General features: G+C 33.1%; 1 protein-coding gene across 6 annotated transcripts in view; it reads left to right on the plus strand.

The window, feature by feature from the left end:
• The window catches only part of LOC113944101 (sodium channel protein type 2 subunit alpha), a 72,899-nt gene that overhangs the window by 37,039 nt on the left and 15,806 nt on the right, over positions 1 to 20,054 (plus strand). For all 6 annotated transcript variants that reach the window (XM_027636753.1, XM_027636749.1, XM_027636750.1 and 3 more), the window contains 6 exons: positions 2,600 to 2,773; positions 4,030 to 4,386; positions 5,477 to 5,962; positions 16,001 to 16,121; positions 16,725 to 16,879; positions 17,921 to 18,094. In XM_027636753.1, the coding sequence (XP_027492554.1) occupies positions 2,600 to 2,773; positions 4,030 to 4,386; positions 5,477 to 5,962; positions 16,001 to 16,121; positions 16,725 to 16,879; positions 17,921 to 18,094 (1,467 nt within the window). The remainder of the gene's footprint in view (positions 1 to 2,599; positions 2,774 to 4,029; positions 4,387 to 5,476; positions 5,963 to 16,000; positions 16,122 to 16,724; positions 16,880 to 17,920; positions 18,095 to 20,054) is intronic.

A 20,054-nucleotide genomic window follows, 5' to 3' on the forward strand; every position in this document is an offset into this window, starting at 1 on the left:
TGGAATGCCACATTTCTTGATGTCTACCTTGGGTTTTTTCTTTAAAATGTTAAGGTAGATTATGTAATTTTTATTATGGTACTGATATTCCATAACAGAAAATATTTTTCTTCTGTACAAAATTAAATATTCAGATGTCAGAATTTCTCTTAGAATTTTTTGTTACACTACCGTGAAAGTACTTTTCCAAAAAAAAGGCATATTTCTTGTTACCAGTAAGTCCTTGCCACTTTAGGTAACTAAAAATACTTAATAAATGAGAAGATTACTATTTAATCTCTAAAAAAAGGCATGTTTGATCTCTGAGTTTATTGGTGATGCCTTTCCCATTTTTAACCTGATCCAGAGATTTAGGGTTACATGTAATTCCTTTTCTCAGCAGATACCTGAATGTAACATAACACTTACATGTTCTTATCTGTTTCTCTCCATTTGCTTCTAGTGGTGAGGAAGCAGAGGGTTGAACCTTGCAAGTGTTTATTTCAGAGGCAGATTCATACATTTTAAGTTTTTGTCAGCTGATGTAACTACCAGTAGTTTACATAGGAGAGGTCTGGATTGACTCACACAGCATGCAGTCCTGAAAATCAAAACCAACCAAGTGTTTTGAACTAATCACTCAAAAAGATTAGTTTTGAAAAGCCAGCTAATGTTTAAATGGAACGCTAATAGATTTCTCGGTCAGAGAATGTTTTAAAATCTAAACATTATCCTTGTGTGTACTGGCAATACATCCTTCTATGATGTTTTTTAAAAATAGAACTAAAATTGAACTTACTACCTGTGTGTTCTTGTGTGCACTACAGTTTCCTTTCTCCTGGAAGAGGATCGAACTGCACCTTATTCTTATGTTCATGACAGATTACAGAATATTGTAGTTTAAAATGTTGGTCTGTCATATTGGTAAAATTGTTTCTTTCCAATTATTTATGTTTACAAGGTCTTCTGCTTTTTCCCATCTCGTATTTTTTTTTTTTACTCTAAGCTAGCATATTTTAACTACCTTTGTAACAACTTGGTATCCTTAATTAGGACTATATATGTGCACTGAATACTGTTCCTGCTGGTTTCAATTAAATTCTCTGTTCCTTGCTGTATTAATCTATTAACCTTAATTTTGTGCTTTCCATTCAAATTATGTTAATTTACTGTTTGCTTGTGACATCACAGTGTGTTTGACAATAAATTAAATACGACAAATCTGACTGAAGAAGTAGTTCTAAAATGCAATGATTAATTTTGCATAATACTAAAATTCATTCAGTATTCAAATTCCTAATTATAAGAAAACTTGCATTTACTTCTGTTAAAGTGTATTTCTGTATTTAAGGATGTGGTTATGCTGAAGAAAAAGTAGTTTGTGGGTGGAATAGGAAATATCTTGAAATGAAATGTTTTTCATGGCTTTTTTTTTCAATTATTTTGACAAATATGAGAGTTTTGTCAAGAATAATTTTCTTTGTTGTGTTCTTTTTACCACATATAGCAGTACCTGTTACATTCTTCTGATAATACAGAAACATCTCTTATATATCAGTTTAATAGTATAATGTTTCTGGCTATAGCTCTAGTTTGTTAAAATTATACACTTGAAAATTTACTCTTGGACAATGGTGAATGTTTCTGCAGCATTATATCCACCTCCTAATCCTCTTAAACTAATAGGTAATTATGAGTGTAGTTATATAGTGCTGTAAAAAGTTAGCTTTGCTACCATAAAACTTTGTAGTAGGACTAAGAACAAGCTAGGTAAAGAACTCTCACAGGGCAATAGCAGAGTACATTGGTGTACCTTAGTAGACTTGATATAGGATATCTTTTGATTGTTGTACAGAATATTCATATGTTTTTATGGTTTTACATCATGCTCCAAAATGTCTTTATTATGCTGCATGAACTACTGATCACTACTCATTGCAAGATTGTTGAGTTACGTTCTGGACTTAAAACACTAAGAAGCATTGATAATTTCACATTCGGCACTTCCAGATATTTCAAATAACATTATTATCCTGAAGTTCTTTTTCACAAAAGGAAGTAGCTGTCACACAGCATGGTAGCTGCGTGTGAAACCTCTATATCCTTACAAAAAGCCCAGTCAAGAAACTCCAGACTCCCCTGTCTATTCCATCCAAACTCCTCAACTCTCTCCTACAAGACAGACCTTAGAGAATCTGTCCTTAGAGAGTCAGACATTAGAGAGTATCTTCTAATGCTTCTATTTAGACTGTGAACTAGGAAGAAAATTGCTGTCAAACCTTCTTTACTGGGACTATCCTCTTAAAATGGGACCGAAAACACCAGATCACATCACATCATTTGCTGCCTGGATGGTCCAGCACGCAGTCAAATCTGAGCTGGAGCTGAGCTGCTGACTGGTCAATAGCTTTTTGTATGTTTATCAAACCTCTGTCCTACTATTTGTGTCCTGATTTAGTAACTAGTTTTCAGTGTTTAGAAATACTTAAATGCCATTTAGAGATAGCAATCAGCTGTTTTTTATAGTAACAGGTATGGGAATGCAAGTTGCATAAAGCAATTTACTCAGGTATATAAATTTCTCATAACAACTCAATTAATTAATTACATTTTGTTTTAGGTATTCACTGGAATATTCACAGCAGAAATGGTACTAAAGATAATTGCCATGGACCCTTATTATTATTTCCAAGAAGGCTGGAATATTTTTGATGGTATTATCGTTAGCCTTAGTTTAATGGAGCTTGGTCTGGCAAATGTTGAAGGATTATCTGTTCTTCGGTCATTCAGATTGGTAAATACCTTGACAATTAAATATTTGCATGCAATCGTCTCACTCAAAATAGTAAAAAGAAAAGTGCTGGTGCCTGTAACAATTAAAATATTTAATTATATTTAAATATATTGTAAACTTCAGTAGCTATCATTATTTTTCCTATATGCCTAATTTGCAAACCATGTTTGATAAGGTGTTTGTCGATTGATATCCTTCGATATCTTTTGGTATCAAAATTATCCTATTGATCTTCTATCCTACAGATATCCTTTGCTACCCTAACTGCTGTCTTTTAAGAATTTTGGACATCTTCATTACACTGATTTCATTAAGAATCATTAGAGCTAAATATCTGTAAAAGCATACATATTGTCACCAGCATAAAGTATCATGACATTTTTTGTCTTTATATTGTGAACATTACTTTGTGTTACTTGTAAAGACCCTAAGCAGACCCTCTCTACACATTTATTTCAATGGGCAGCAACACAAAACTTCTGGTAACTCCACTATATATAACAAAGAGTCAAAAAGCTGATTATGATAACATTTATGTTTAGATATTATTGAGTTTCTACTAAAAATTTATTTTTAATATCAATTAGTATTGTACACTAATTTATAGATGTTTTCTAGAGGCACAAGATTAATTATTTGAAAGTCCTTATTACCAGTAGTTATCACATTACTTGGAAACCTAGGTTATCTCCTAATATATAGAATAGGAAGCAGTGACTTAATTTATTAGCACTACTTGCAATGGTAACCAGCTTCACATAACATAGTTTGGGTCATGAATATTGTTTTTAAGTTAGTGTTTATGATTTGAATGGACATGACAATATCAACATCAACTTTTTGTTTAAAAAATTGGCCTCTAACTAAGCATGAAAACCTTAATGCAGTGCTGAGGAAAATGCGCAACCAAACCAGCAAAAAGGGTGTAGTGAAGGTGATGAAAAGAGTACGAAATTCTAAAATGTCTTGAAGAATTGTTCATCAATCATCTCTAAGTGGATGTTTAAAAATATTAAAATAAAATGTCATACAAACACAAATTTAGATTTTTTTACTATGTGCATCACTCGAATGAAATGTTGAACAATGCATTTTTGACAAATACTTCAAGTTCACTGCTTTCCATTAAAATAATGGTATGTTCCTACTGAAGAACAAATTAATCTACAGAAATTGATATGCTCTGCTAAACAACTTGAACCTAGGTTCTATTTCATAACTAACACTAATGATTCCTCTGCATTTTTGTTTTGCAGCTTCGAGTTTTCAAATTGGCAAAATCTTGGCCAACTCTAAATATGCTGATTAAGATTATTGGCAACTCAGTGGGAGCTCTGGGCAATCTGACCCTGGTGCTCGCTATCATTGTGTTCATTTTCGCTGTGGTTGGGATGCAGCTGTTTGGGAAAAGCTACAAGGAATGTGTCTGCAAGATCTCCAGTGACTGTGAACTTCCACGCTGGCACATGCATGACTTTTTCCACTCTTTCCTGATTGTATTCCGAGTGCTGTGTGGAGAATGGATAGAAACGATGTGGGACTGCATGGAGGTTGCTGGCCAAACCATGTGCCTTATTGTTTTCATGCTGGTCATGGTGATTGGAAACCTGGTGGTACGTGATGAACATTTTTGAGCATTAACTCTATGCAAATGTACAGGACTTAGAGCTATGGAATGAAAATGTTTGTCATACTTCTGTTTAGAATTAAAAAATTAATCTGAATGTACGAATTTGGAGTGAAAACATACAATATTTCCCTTCTTTTTTCACTCATTTTTATACACTGAAGTACTCTTACAATGGGTAGAGGAATTTAGAAGTACACCAAAATGTCAAATCAAACACTTTATCATGGGAGTGCTGCAGCTAATTTAGAGGTGCTGTTTAAATTCAAATGTCTTTCTCACTACTCTTGAAATAATACAGCTTATGCTGCACAAGCTCCTGGAAAGCTGCTTCTTCAGAAGTACTCTCATTACAGCTAACTCCAGCACTTGTACTTCTGACTTAATAAAAATAATGTATAGTGTATCTGGTCTTGTTTAGAATATCTTGAATTTAAGTACTGAACTTTGGGGCTTTTTAGGTGTAAAACCCAAAAAAACAAACACAGAATGATTGGCCATCCAGCCTAAAAATGTGCTTAAAATCTTCTAACTCAAAATTGTACAAGAAACCTTTATTGAAAAATTTTAAATCGAGCTGACAAGTTAAAATGTAAAATTTCAATTGATAAATATTGAATTGGTGTTATATGTTATAAATAGAATATAAATAGAATATATAAATAGAATATAAATAGAATGCATTATTTACTCTTTATTTTTAAGTTTCTTTTATTGTTAAACTTTGTGGTTCATTCTGATATGCTTAAAACCTATAATTCATTATCTGTCATAATTCTCTTTCTTTTAGTAACATATTTTAACATGATTTAAATTTTTATAAAATAGAGTTCAGTTTGTTTGTATCCCAGTCATTTCCATGACCTTGCAGTCTTGACACTGTCAACAGAAGTGTGCAGAGCCCCAGCAAGTTATTTATGATCAGCACCTGCTCTACTAATTTTTTTAAAACCATAGAATCGTTTAAATTGGAAAAGGCTTTTGAGATCAAGTACAACTGTTAACTTAGCATTGCCAAGTCTAACACTTCTTATATGTATATATTTACTATACCTCTGTATTCTCTCATCTTTTAGGTATTGAACCTATTTCTGGCCTTGCTGCTGAGCTCATTTAGTTCAGACAACCTTGCTGCTACAGATGATGATAATGAAATGAACAATCTCCAGATTGCTGTGGCAAGGATCCAGAAGGGAATAGATTATGTCAAAAAAAAGATACAGGAGTTCATCCAAAAAGCCTTCGTTAGAAAGCAGAAATCTTTAGAGGAAATCAAAGCACTTGAAGAGCTAAACAACAAGAAAGACAGCTGCATTTCCAATCATACTGCTGTTGAAATAAGCAAAGATCTGAATTATCTGAAAGACGGGAATGGAACCACCAGTGGTGTGGGCACAGGCAGCAGTGTGGAAAAATACGTAATTGATGAAAATGATTATATGTCATTTATAAACAACCCAGGCCTCACTGTGACGGTGCCCATTGCAGTTGGAGAATCAGATTTTGAAAATTTAAATACAGAAGAATTTAGCAGCGAATCTGATATGGAAGAAAGCAAACAGGTAGGATTCTTCATATCTTAACAAGTGAATTGTCATGCATTTTCATGTTTTAATTACATATTTAGAATTTTATCCTGTGTAAATATATTTTATGTTTTAGAATTTTATGTAATTATAATTCAAGAAAAAAAAAATCACCCTATATGATGGTATAGTTGAGGGTCCTTAGAGTTTATATTTTTAATACTTTGTTTATTAACGTTTGGAAGATGTTTGGTTTTAAATATGATTATTTCTTTCACAGTTTTTGAGGTTTTAGGACTAGCACACATTTCATAAAGCTTTCTTTCTGTAGTGCCTACAATGCAATAAGAATTTCTAGAATAAGGGTAGAAGGCTAAGGACCAATCAAGAGTATACACACCCAAGCAAATATAAGTGGAGAAAAAATATTTTTTTTGATACTTAGGGTAGTTCTTAAAATTCACCCTGAGACATCACAAATCAGTAATTTATTCTGGATTATCTAAAAATTTTTGTGAGTAATATTCATATAGATTTTGGGTTCAGAGACCATTAAAGTAATCCAGGTACCAAAGAATGTCATGGTAAAGCAGTATCTCAAATTATGCTGGAGAGCAGAATGATCTTGTAATACAGATGCACATGGAAACAGCTTACTTGAAAGCTTTATGCTATTATTATTGTGCAAACTGACAGAAGCTGATCTAAAAACCAAATGCCATGTGCTTTGAAATCTAGGTGGCTGTAATACCAGAAGTGATCATGAACAGGTGCTGATGGTATTCAAGGAAAACTTTGTTTGTTTAAGTAGTGATTAACAACAAGCTAATAAATGCATTATCAGAATATAATTATATTCAGTGCCATTAGAAATTTAGGAACTTTGAGGTTTAAGGGGTCAGGAACCATAGATAAATTTGTTTTGAATTAGATTAGAAGCTGTGATATTGTTTGATAACTCATTGATACAAAAGGGTTTGTTTACCATAAAGAAAACTCTTCTATAAAGAAGCCCTACATTCATGACTTTATCATAGCTGTATAGCTGCTATATTTGCAAATAATTATGTATTCCTCAGCACTATCAAACTATACCACATGAAATTAGGGGATAGCCATGATCTACTGAATCATAGTATGGGTCTTTTGCTAAAGAACATAAAGGAACATAAAGAGTGTGTGCTTATTTGCAGCTGCAAAGAATGTTGCTCTGTGTAACAGCTGTAAGATGAAGAACAAGATATTCTATCACCCAACTAAGTTGCTCAGTTATGAAACAAACTTTTTCAATGTAGATATATAAGACAGTAAAGCAGTAGTGCTTATCCATGGCAATTTAAGAATATAAGAGATACAGGAAGTGTAAAGTGGTGTAAGTTATGAGATCAATTAGTAGCACAAAAAAAAGCATTCAGAGTTTCAGCCTGAGAGTTCAGTATTTTTCTTGTAAGCTGATCTAATAAAAGTTGATTGTCATTTCCAATGAACGTTTAGTAAAGTCTTCTATGTCTTTTCATATATTCTGATTTTTTTAAATTATATTTTACTACACATTTACTGCTTTCCTTGTGGTTAGTTCTCATAAATACAATGATAAGTGCCTTGCTAGTAACTTCATTTTATGAAGTTACAAGCCTAGAAATTTTCTGTATATGTTACTTTTTAAAAGGTTTGTAATATGCATTTAGGAAGTTGAGGGGCTTATAGTCTATGCAGATGCTAAATGTGTGGTTGCATGACATGTCATCCTCAGCAGCAGAAGAACTTGGGAAGTTCCCATCCACACCTGGCTAGTGATTCCCTGGCAGTGTTTACCCCTTTCTCTGCCTCAGTGTTTGTGGGTCTGTGCTATAAGGCAGGTCACTGGTTGTGCCATAGGTATTATTTGTTTATTTCTTCTTTAAGGTAGATTGAATGGCTCAGTTTACAGTGTACTGCTGTATATTCCATCAAAACAGCTGAGGACAAAACAAAATGCAATGCTAAGACAGAAACTCCTCTGCTTTCCAGGTGAATATGTGATATATGTACACAAGAAAAAGGAGTAAAAGCCCTTGTTGTTGTGCTGAGAAGTTCTGAATACCAATTTCAAGGTGACTTTGACAAGTCAATTGCTCTGTTCATCCCCATCTTTGCTTGGTTCAGGCATTATGCTTTTGTTTTCTAAGGCCATCCTGAAGTTTCTGGATGGTAATAAATCAAAAGAGATTTTGTGGGGTTTTTTTATGGACTTGTATCCATATGTCTTCAGGAAGAGAAATCAAATCCAAAAGTCCGTATAAGCAATTTGAAAGTGGAAATTTCAGGTGACTGTGGGAAATCCAGCAGTAACTGATAGATGGTGTTTATAATAAGAAATCGTGGAGAAATTTTCAGTGGGGTTAGGATAGGTTTAGCACTTCTGTGCAGCCTCAGTATTTCCTTACAATCGATACCATTGCAAAGCTGGAACTATAACACTTCCCGCAAATTCTGCTCCCACACAGTGTTTGGCTCTGACATGTATTCATACAGTGCAAGTGTGCATATGGTGAACAGTATCTAATCAGACAGTGCCCTGAAAATTGTGAATGCTGTATTAATTGCGCTTTTGGCTCTGGATTCCTTATTCCTTTAGGATGATTTCTAGGGAAAGGATAAAGTGGGGGGGTTTTATTGTGTGTATAAAAATCCACTGGCTTTGTTAATATATGAACAGATGATCTGGCATGTGACTGGAATTGCTGAAGGTTCCCAATCTTCTCCTACCAAGTCAACAGTACTGTTGAATCTTTTGCTGCCTTCTGATTGTCTTTTAAGGAAGATAAAGAGTCCATTGTCGCAGTGTTTAAGTTACCTCTCTAGGACAGTACACCATCATTTGCTTTGTTTTGCCTCTCACGGTGTACCACTGAGACAACATTTCTGCTAGAAGGCCTGGTCTGCAAAAGGAGGGGTAAGAGATGGAGCAGAACTTTCCCTGCCTTAACTGTGGCAGCGCTTAGCATTTAAAATACTTTGAAGAAGCATCCCCTATAATAACATTTTATTTAACAACAGAGCTGTGGGAAGCTACATCTGCACACACAGGAACTGTAAAATGATTCATTTTTTTCTGGTGTCTTACTGACTGTCACTGACATTAAGAGCAGAATGATTATTTGAAGTCTGTCATGCCGAAAGTGGGGTATGGGCTGTGTGCCCCTGAGGAATATGCCAGGAGCAGGTAATTACTATAGAAATTGTAATTGAGGGTGAGTGAGGAAAAAATTGTAATATTTCCTATTTTTATTATCAGATATACTATGGTACAAAATAACTCTTGTCACAGAGATTCTTTTGGAAGGCTAGTTCTTTTTCTTCCTACACATTCTAATTAATTTCCTAGTTAATAACTTCCCAAATCTGCTAGAACCTATTCTGAAATCTGGTTGCACCTTTCACACCTAAACAAAATCTTTCTAATACATATCACTAGAAATTTGAGGAACTCTCTTTGGATGAAACAGGACAATAGTATTTATTAGATTATAAAGTTACCCACTGCTTTAGAGCAATAGTTGGCTGAAAGTACCTGAAAGAAGCGAACATTTCATTGATATTTGAAGGTTTTTAAATAATAATCAGAAAATAGAGGTGCAACACCCAATGAAATAATCATCACAAACCCCCCCAGATTTCTGTTCTGAAAATAAGATACTCAAGACCATTAACTTTGAAGATAATAAGAAAATTAGAAGTAACTAATGGGGATAATTTGGTGGGTTTTAACATTAGCATTGTGGGTGCTGTTTCTAAAATATGCTTCTAATCAGTAAAATGACTACACTATGGTAATCTTACGAAACATGACTCCTAACTATTGTATATTGTATGCCACTTAACAACTGTTCATTATATCTGATTCACAATTTTATAAATAAAGTTTTGCATTTCAACATGGAAAAATAATTTCAAATATATTCCTCAGTTACAGAAAGCTTATTTTACAACTGAAGAAATGCATATACCTATAGGCGTCTATCATTCAAAATTACAAAACCCTTTTTATCTACAGTATATATACAGTAAGTACAAATTCAGAATGGAGAAGTAAGGCTATTCAATTGACTTCTGAAATCACTGCAGATGATTTTGATAAAATTAAAAATATCCTTCATCATCTGATCTACTAAATTTTCAAAACAAGGAATACGTTTAGTTTTCTGATTGGCTTCACTAGTGCCTTTGTGCCTAGGTGAAGTTAAAAAGACAAGAACAAAGTTAAGCATTATCACTGAGCTTCAATAAATTTCTTAGCCAAAATAGACCCAGTAGTATTTGATCAGTTTGTTGGATGATTCTTTACCATGTTTAAAATGTCCAACTAGCTAAATTATCTTTTCTAAAACTGACCAATTCTGGGACAGTATCTTCAAAAGTCACAAATTATTTAAGTTATGGACTAGCTGTGGATAATGATTTAAACTATATCTCTGGATACACTGATGTTCCACTGTAAGACACCGATACAATCCTCTTTTGAAACAATTAGATAAAGATTATAGAGTCAGAAGTGTATAGCATACTAAATCTAAACTAGAAACCTACACAATATGATAATTCATCACATTTAATCTGAATAGAAATTGAAGAAATTTATTTTCATCGAGATCTAGAAGTTCTATCATTATTAGAGGATGAAGGAAGCCATACAGGAATGGGAAGCCATACAGCTTCAAAGTATTTTGCTTAGTGTATGTATATATTTTTCAAATAAAAGAGATAATCACTTAGTCAGTTAAATGAAGACTAGAACATGAAACAAACAAACCCCCTTAAAATTCTCATTAATATGCATTAAGCACTATATAAATACAGAAATAGTTTCCAAATCTGCTAACCATGTCTTTGTTAATTTTATTCATTCTATTTTTATTTATGCATCATAATTTCTGAGTGCAGATTACTAGTTCTAGCTTCTGCATTTCTAATTTCTCTAAAATAAACTAACAAGTTCTGTAGAAAAGTTTGTTGAATATTTCAGGTGGTATGTATTTCCCTTTTTCCAACTAGTAATAAAATATTTAATAATAATGTTTTAATTGTGTTAAAGCCATGTTTGAATTAGAGATTCCAAAAAGAGGAAAACTAGTGATCCTGTGTCTTGAACTTCACTACCTACCATTCTTACTTCTCACAGGGGTAAAACCAAGCTGGAGCAATCAAGAATGCAGCTCTGGTGCTTTTTAACCAGGTAGAGCAACGTGTCACCACTTTCACACAGGTTACCTAAGCAAGTTATACATATATATGTATATATATATATAATCACTTTTTAATGGATTTTGACTGGCCTGCATGCTCTTCAGCTATGTACCTTCCCTATCCATTGCAAGACAGTAGAAACATGCACAGCTGCTCTCTGCTGAGTCACGGGACTCACATCACAGCATGGTCAGGTGGGATTGGCAACCCCAACATATATTTTTTAACTCTGCTAATGATTTTTCTGAATATTTAAATACAGTTTTTAGCAATAACTGCATGCTCTTCAGGTTTTGAAGTATGGATCATAAAAGTACTGGAATGTTATATGCTAAAGAAGCCAAAGAAAAAGGGAGCATGCATAGTTTTTAAAAAATAAAAACAACCCTTTTTGATTCAGCCCTTATAAATGTAAATTTTTAAAGAAATGTGTTAAGTGATCTATGAAATGATTACTACCATGACTTCAGCTCCTTGTTGAATAACATTTGAATTATTGCAGTAGCTACTTGCGTAAAAATTACAATGCACTGTAATGCAAATATCCAAGATGCTACAAACTGCACTGGATTCATTTGGACAGTGCATATCTTGAGTTTTATAAACTGAAAGCAGAGAAAACAGTTTAATAATTGCTAAAATGACAGCAAATAACTCTCCTTAAAGAATTCTCAAAGCAAAACATTTTACAAATCCTCTTTTCTCAAATCTTAAACTCCTTCATAAATAGTGGTTTTTTGGAATGTGTTTCACTATAGGGATCTGTAAATGAGTTGGGGGACTTTTGTGTAAATTAGAAAGACTATGGAGTAGTCAACATAATTTTTATAAAATTCCATATATATTTAACCTAAGGTTTTTTTCATTATAGGCAAACATGCCCTCCATTGATGAGTAAATTGGCAGAGCCTTCAGGAATAGGGACAGCACAGGAGCCAAAGTTATATGAAACTAAGGAGGTCAAATTATCTTAGTAAAACTAGGCATCAAAATTTTGAGGGGATCAAGATTTCAGTCCTATAGCAGGATTGAAAGCTGTTTCCTTTAGGCAGAGTTTACTGGCTTCAAAAGGATCACCAAGTAGTTAATTTTGTACCCTTGATTATAGCACAGTATTATCTACCTGTATTATATTGTAGTCTAAATTGCCCAGAGATGCCAAAAGAAATTAAAATTGGTATGTATTCTGAAAATTCTCAGATTTTACTGATTAAATTTTAAACCAAGATATGCTCTAAACATCAAATAAACCTCTAATGAAAGCGATTTTTAAAGTAATTTTCTTAATATTATATAAAAATCAAATATCATCACATCTGAGAGTTAAAAGTCAGTTTAGAATCACTTTGGAATCATCAATTTTCATTATTTTATATTTTTTTCACTCAATTACAGTGCAGCTTTCAAGATTCAAAGGATAAAACCACATGGCTGAATTACTAAAGGCAATTTGTAATGGCTGAATCCCTTTTTTTTTATTGTCACTTGAATCATGAAGCCATTTGTAAAGCTTAAAATTTTAGTAGCCTGCTCTTGCTCTTATTGAAATCTAGAATAGAATCAAATGAGAGCAAGACTGGGTCTTAAGTGAATGCTTTCTTGTAAATGGGCACACTAATATGCTGTTGGTCAAAGCTTGTTTTAATGATCGAAGCTGTTGATAAGAGATGCATTGCTCTGAAAGGACATTATGGAAGCTGATTATACATACATTAACCAAGTATTTGGGTTGGAGATGAAGCATTTTTTCTGTTATATTCTACACAATAATATTGATATTGCTGTTTTCAGTAAAATATAATCCCATTGAGGTAGTCTGATTTTGTGTGTGTGTGTGTGTGATTTTCACAGTATTGCTCAGGCTTCTGCTCTAGTCAAGCATGTTGTTTTGCTGATTCAGGCCTTGAGAATGCTGCATCATAAGCAATTGCTTTCAAATATTTCCTTATAAAGGAAAATGTGATATCATTGAAGATGCAAAGAAGTATTTATAGGGCATGGTGTGTTCTAGAGGCTGATAATCACATTTATGAGCTGAAAAGAAGATTGTGCTAATCTATCATGAATCTTGAGCTTCCTATTAGCTTTATTAGTTTCATTGCTAGAAAGAATATCATTAATGTCACCTTATTTAAAATGTATTGGTTCTTTCCTAATTTAGGGTCTTGAAGCAAAGAAGAGGAGTTTTATTAACTAATGAGGTTTTTTCCTTAATAATGCAGTTGTTCAAGATTATTTGAAAAATAGTGAAGGGAATGCTTTATGTGAAAATTATTTAATAGAATTATAGTAGGTTTTTTTGGTTATAAACTGCACTTTTGTCACGTGGTTTTTAGCAGCTATGCTGACAGGACTATTTGCAGCAGAGTTTACATGGAAAGATGTAGTTAAAATTTTGACTGCCTTTTAATTTGCACTCCTAGATTTAGAATTGATGCTTACTATGAACCTTTACCTTGCTGCTGTTACGTCAGTAATTGATTTAATGATGATGGATCAGGCCATGAATTAGTTTTAATTTCCCTAACTTGAATGTGACAGATAATTATGTTCACAACATTTGGTTTTTATTTAATGAAGAAACTGCCTATAATTTCAATGACAAGTTTCAGACTTCTTATTTCTTGGTATTTCTATGATATATAAAAAGAGAGTTAATTCACAACTATTTTACCCTTTTTAAAGGAGAGAGAGCCTTATGTGTGGATAATAAGGTGGTGTGCTAATAATGCTTAATACAGTGTACGTTACTGGGCATTTTGGTTTGTAAATGCAATATAGAACATGAAATTTAAAATATTCTTACAATATGAGATATGCAATATTTTATTCCAGACTTACAGATTTACATGACCAATAATAAATTATTCCATTTAGAGGCAATATGTCAGTAACTATTTTACATATATAAATTTTGGAAATCATATGGGAAGTGGAGTATGAAAAAATGAAACAAGGTATTTTAACATGTTTACTAAGCAAAAAATCTAAACTTTGGAAGCATCTAGTTCTCAATGTATTTATCCAAATCTTTTCACATTTGTCAGCACAATTTTCCATGTATGACAGATCATGATATGTAAAAAAGGAGAGAATGGTTTTTAAACTCATACCTGTATGCTTGTCAGAAATCTTTTCTGTTATCTGACAAGTCCTTTATTTTTGGTCACAATGCAGTAACAACCTGATGTCTGAATGACCCCATATTGACTACATTTGCATGTGTGTGCAAAAATCAGCTTCCTGAAAATTAGCCCTGAAATTATCCATTACCCAACATGACCTTTATTTTAAACTTCATTTATCTCATGTAAGAGTTGAATATGAGGAAAGAATTGATTACAAAGCTATATTAAGATATATGTGCCATTTAATTTCTGGCAGAGAAAGCCCTTAGCTGTGAATATATTTTCCTGAAGAGACTGGGTTTTTTACTGAAGAGTTGAATAACTAGTTCTAATTTGCAGCAGTGTCTCTGAAGAAGAAGAGACTACATGGAAATGCCTCTTTTTTTCAAAAAACAAGTTATTGTTATTATTTGTTGCAAAATCATTCAAATCCTCTGAACAGAAGGGGATTTTTATATTCTAAAAATGTCACTATCTTGAAAACTAAATGTGAAATGTAGTTGGTATTAAGCATTCTCTCAACAAAATTGTGTAGAAAGATCTTCATCCTTTCTCCACATGGCCTTCATCCAAAGGTCAAAGGACATGACCAGATTTGCTAAACTAATCCCACAGATATAGTCAGTGAACAAATGTCCTTTTGTTACATCAGTACCTGTACAATTTAAAGTATTTAAGTTAGAGGTGCACTCTACATTCCCCCTTGAAATTCCTATGTACTATAGCTATATGGGATAAATCAGAAGAATTTCACTGCCATGATTTTTTTAATGTTGCTTTCTGATTACAAGCCTTGTTTCACAGTAAAAAAGAATGTATTTTGGATGAAAACAATTAAAGACACAACAGTATTGACAACGGAAAACAAGTTATAAACTCTGTCTGATTATTGCATTTGTTCTGTGCATTATTAGCAGGTTCGTCCTTTCAAAATACACTTTCTTAAAAGGACAAAATTATGGGCAGTCTTTCATGACTGATGAACACTTTGACCTGACCAGAATTTTAATGTACTTGGTAAAAAGTTTCTTTATTTGAAAGAAACTTTCAAATAAAGTTTATGTCACTCTTCAGTTCTTGCAGTTTTCAGATCTAGAAGTGCTTTTACTGTAGTAAGGGCTATAGTATTTAACTCTACAAAAAAGTAGTAGAATGACAGAAATATTTGGGATAAAAAGGACATCAGGAAGTCTTTCAATAAGCACATGAGACTAAAATGCAAAGAAGATATTTTGAATCTGTTAATTTGCGCTTTATGCAAAAATTAAATTGTGCAGAAAATTGCCATTAAATGCTATTATATTTACAGCTTTTAAATCCAGATAAGGTGTGTGTTAGTGGAGATTTCTGTTAGTTCATTTCACTCAGAAAACTAAGACACATTTTCAATGTAATCCAGTATAATAGTAAAGAAATGAAGTAATTTAAGAATTGGGTACATGTAGACTCTCCCATTTTAATTCTATTGAGAATTCTTCAGAAGTCATATACGTGGATCAGGTTAGTAGCTAAATTATATTTAAATGTTCCCTATGAGAAGATAAACTGGGAAACATAACTATACAATGTACATGTCATTACTGTGGTTTTACTTTTGGTGATGCATATTTGTAAGTTTACCATTCTTCAAAAGTCAGACTGGCATGATTTGATTCAGTATCATTGCTTATATAATATGTATCTAATGAGAAAAATTGTTCTGTGGAACTTTTACTTGCAGAAACTAAATGCATCAAGCTCATCAGAAGGCAGCACAGTTGATATTGCTCCTCCTGGAGAGGGCGAGCAAGCAGAAATTGAAAGTGAAGAAGCTCTTGAACCAGAAGCCTGTTTTACAGAAGGTTGTAGAATAACTGTTGACTTCAGAGATGTATTGCTAAAATAACATTATTACTAGCACATTTAAGTTCTTGAGGGTTTCAAGTCTAGTGGGCCTTCTTGACCTCAAAAATCAAAAGAAAATACTTTTAGCCTAGAATGCTGGAAATCAGATGCAAAACCAAGGTTTCCCTAGGCTTTAAGTAACTTTATCTATCTGGCCACTGCATACATTTTGTAATGAAGAAATGTCATTCACTTTTCTGCTGTTAAAATGCTTTTCAGTTATTTGAAAGGGCCCTTTAAATTTGGAACAAATAAATTTTTGTGTGACTCCACCAACAGCTGGAACAGTTACATGCCAACAGTCAAAAAAAAAAATCAATGTTTTTCAGATTGACTTTACTCATAATTACGTCTCCTATTGTCTGGTTTATCTCAAGATTAGTTATCTAAATTCAGATATTCAGCATCCTATGTGATGTGATATCCTATTCAGCATTCCAGTGGTTAATTAAAAAAAAATTATAAAATTAGTTAAAGCTTCTAACAATATTGATATGACAGTAAATATTGACTTTAAAGTAATTGGCTTTTGGATCCTAATGTCTCTTAATCTAATGCAGGTTGTGTGCAAAAATTTCCATGTTGTCAAGTAAGTATAGAGGATGGCAAAGGAAAAACTTGGTGGAATCTTAGAAAGACCTGCTACAGCATAGTTGAACACAACTGGTTTGAGACTTTCATTGTATTCATGATTCTCCTCAGCAGTGGAGCACTAGTAAGTAGAACAAAATTGCAGATGCTGATATGTTTAGATATCTCTTTAGGAGCAACAGCAAAAATCAAATTTGCTTCAGAAAGACTTGTTTTCCTTGGAGCTGTATAAAACTCCCTGTGTTTTATCATTTCAGGATGGAATGAAACTTGACCCAAACTTGAAAAAGTTTGATAAATTTCACATGCACCTTTCTAGTGCTACTTTTGTCTTACCAGTGTAAAAATAAAACTTATGCAATTTTCTTTAAGACAGTGTAGCCACTCAAAGTTTAAATTGCTTGCCAATTTTCAGCATGTTTGTCAAGAGGTTTGAGTACAAAGGACTGTTAAGTGTGAATATATAGCTAAATGTATGGTTTTAAATCCTTAATTCCTTCTAGGCTCAGTCACTCCTTGAATTTTCCTTATGAAAGACTACACCAAAAAATGGAATAATTACTTCATTCTGTTCCTTTTTCGAAGGCAGGAGCTATGGAAGAGTGCAGCAGCAAATTAAACCTAACAACCACTTTCCAAAGAGATTTACATTACCTGCCTTTCCAGCTTTACTCAAGTTGAACAGTTGCTACAATATAAATGTGTATAGTTGTGCATTCTAGCAACTACATTGCTTTTTAATTTGACTTTTAGACATGTGTTTGATTGATGGAGGATAGAAGTGGAATCCCTCTAGCTGCTTTCTAGAATGCAATAGACATATCTTAGACGTTGTATAAGAAAGGTTTGGGGGGGTTTGTGTGTGTATATGAAAGATTCTTAATACCACAGAGGATAAAAAATCATGCTGTGAGTTTATTTCTTCATACATTAATAAAATAAAATATACATACATATATAGATATGTATTCAACTCCAGACAGGGAAGAATACATAATGTTGCTTCAACTTGTAATATGGTTAAAGATGGGAAAGATATAAAATAAGAGGATGAAGAAGAACAATGGGAAAGTAGCTCTAACCTACTTACTTTATATTATTTATTCCTTAATTTTATTATCCATATTCTGTGAAATAGTAGTAATACCTGGATATATTTTTATAGGCTTTTGAAGATATATATATTGAACAACGCAAAACTATCAAGACCATGCTGGAATATGCTGACAAAGTTTTTACATATATTTTCATTTTGGAAATGCTTTTAAAATGGGTAGCATATGGTTTTCAAATATATTTTACTAATGCCTGGTGCTGGCTGGACTTCCTGATTGTTGATGTAAGTATACAGTCATTAATATCATAAAATTCACTATAGTAAAGTTTTTGATGTTGTAAAATTCATTACCACTAAATAATCTTATAAACATGCAAAAATAATTCACATTGTATAGTTATACTGCATTAATAGTAGCCTGCAGTGACCTGGAGGTGTTATTTGAAGTACATTCATACGCCAAAATGAAAAAGATGGCTGGACATTCTTGATGGTTAATAATTTCATACTCACGATGTAGCAAGAGATTTTATGAGGAAAAAATTGAGTTTTTAGACATGGATCTTTGATCATACTACTTTATTCCTTAGCAAATAAGACAGTTCATTGTTCGAGTTTCTTCTACAAACACTGCAACTTTTCAAGTGAAACAAAATACATTTGGTCCAGATTTCATCTGAGTTCTCAGAACTTTCTCCCTCAAAACTATCCTGTTATCATTTCTAGTAAAAACAGAAAGGCTGTGGCTATTTGGTCTAAAATTTAATTAGTTTTAATAGGCTGACAATCTGCAATAGTTAAATCAGCTATAACTTGGCAGGGTTTGTGATAGAAGAGAATACAAGGTTTCTTGGCTGCCTTCCCAGCTGTGATAGACTTCTGTGCAAAGGCCTTGCTTATGTTGTCAGAAGGGATCAAAGTTGGTTTTGCTCCCAGAATATTTTGGTTTCTTGCCTTCACACATTATCTGACCCAGTTCATTGGCTATATGTGTCCTCATTGTGGAACTGAGAGATGGCATCTCAGGGCAACTGATAGTAATTTCTGTCCATGCTGCCACATTTCTTGAGAAGTTTGCATAAATCCTGGTCCCATCAATATTTTTCCCTTATGTATGCAGAAATGTATCAGATTTGTAACTCCCAATAAAAAAAAAATAACTACCTAGATTGGCCATAACTCAAAATGAAAGACTACCTCTTTTTTCTAATCTGCTCAAGTTAGTTTTGTTGTACAGTTAATATCTAGATCTGTCCTGAAAATCTACTGTACTCATGAATGAATGGTTTTCTTAAGAGGATGTTAATGAAGTAGAGAGATGGTCCTTTACAGGATTATGTTAAGAATGGAATTTTTTTAAGATAAATTATAACTCATGTTTTAATTATTCTTTTTCTAATTTACACCTAAACAGATTATTCTGAGCCATACTCTGGTTTCTTAGTTTAGCCTTAGACTTATAAAATATATCATTGTAATTAAAGGAGCATATATTGCTAACTTTTTACCCATAACTTATAATTTTATAAACAAAAGCATAACTAAATGAGATTGGAACTTTCTACTTTTAAAGAATTATATTTAATGTTCCATAAAGTGGTAAAAATGCCTTACTGTACTTAAGGCGAATTCAGCAATTTCTTTAGCACCATCAGACAGCACTTGAAAGAAATATGTGAGTTCATGTTATCTTCCTATAGAAAAGCAGAGAATCTATGCTGCTTTAACAGACAGTTTAAACAGGTGTGATTCAGTGGCATTCTACCAGCGAGAACACCAGTGTCTCCTTCCTCATTAGAAGTGACTAAAGTTAATCAAATTGTTTAATTCCATTCTCTAAAATTATTCAGGAGTAAACACTGATAGTCCTTTAGGGCTTTGACCTTTAATATCTCAGATACCTGAGTCCCTCACTGTGAGAAGTAACCATAGTTGCTCTCATTGTCTGTGAACAAATTAGATTTTAATAATTACACTAAGAAATGGTAATTTTCAGCTCTGTCAGTTTACAGCTGTGACTCTTGGTACATCTGCCTACCTCAGTTTAAGACTTTATCATGCCATCTCTCTGCTCCACTCTTCTGCCTGATACAACAATGTCTGCAGCAAGGAGCAGATATTTCAGTGGAGTGGCTTATGTACCCAAAATTACAACCTGGTAAATTAGATCAAACACATTTATCAGTGGTTTCAGCAAATAGACTGAATTTTATATGCAGACAGCGGTGAATAAGGCTGATAC

The sequence above is a fragment of the Corapipo altera genome, unplaced genomic scaffold (assembly GCF_003945725.1).
Source record: "Corapipo altera isolate COAL_440 unplaced genomic scaffold, ASM394572v1 45, whole genome shotgun sequence".
NCBI classification, from domain to species: Eukaryota; Metazoa; Chordata; class Aves; order Passeriformes; family Pipridae; genus Corapipo; species Corapipo altera.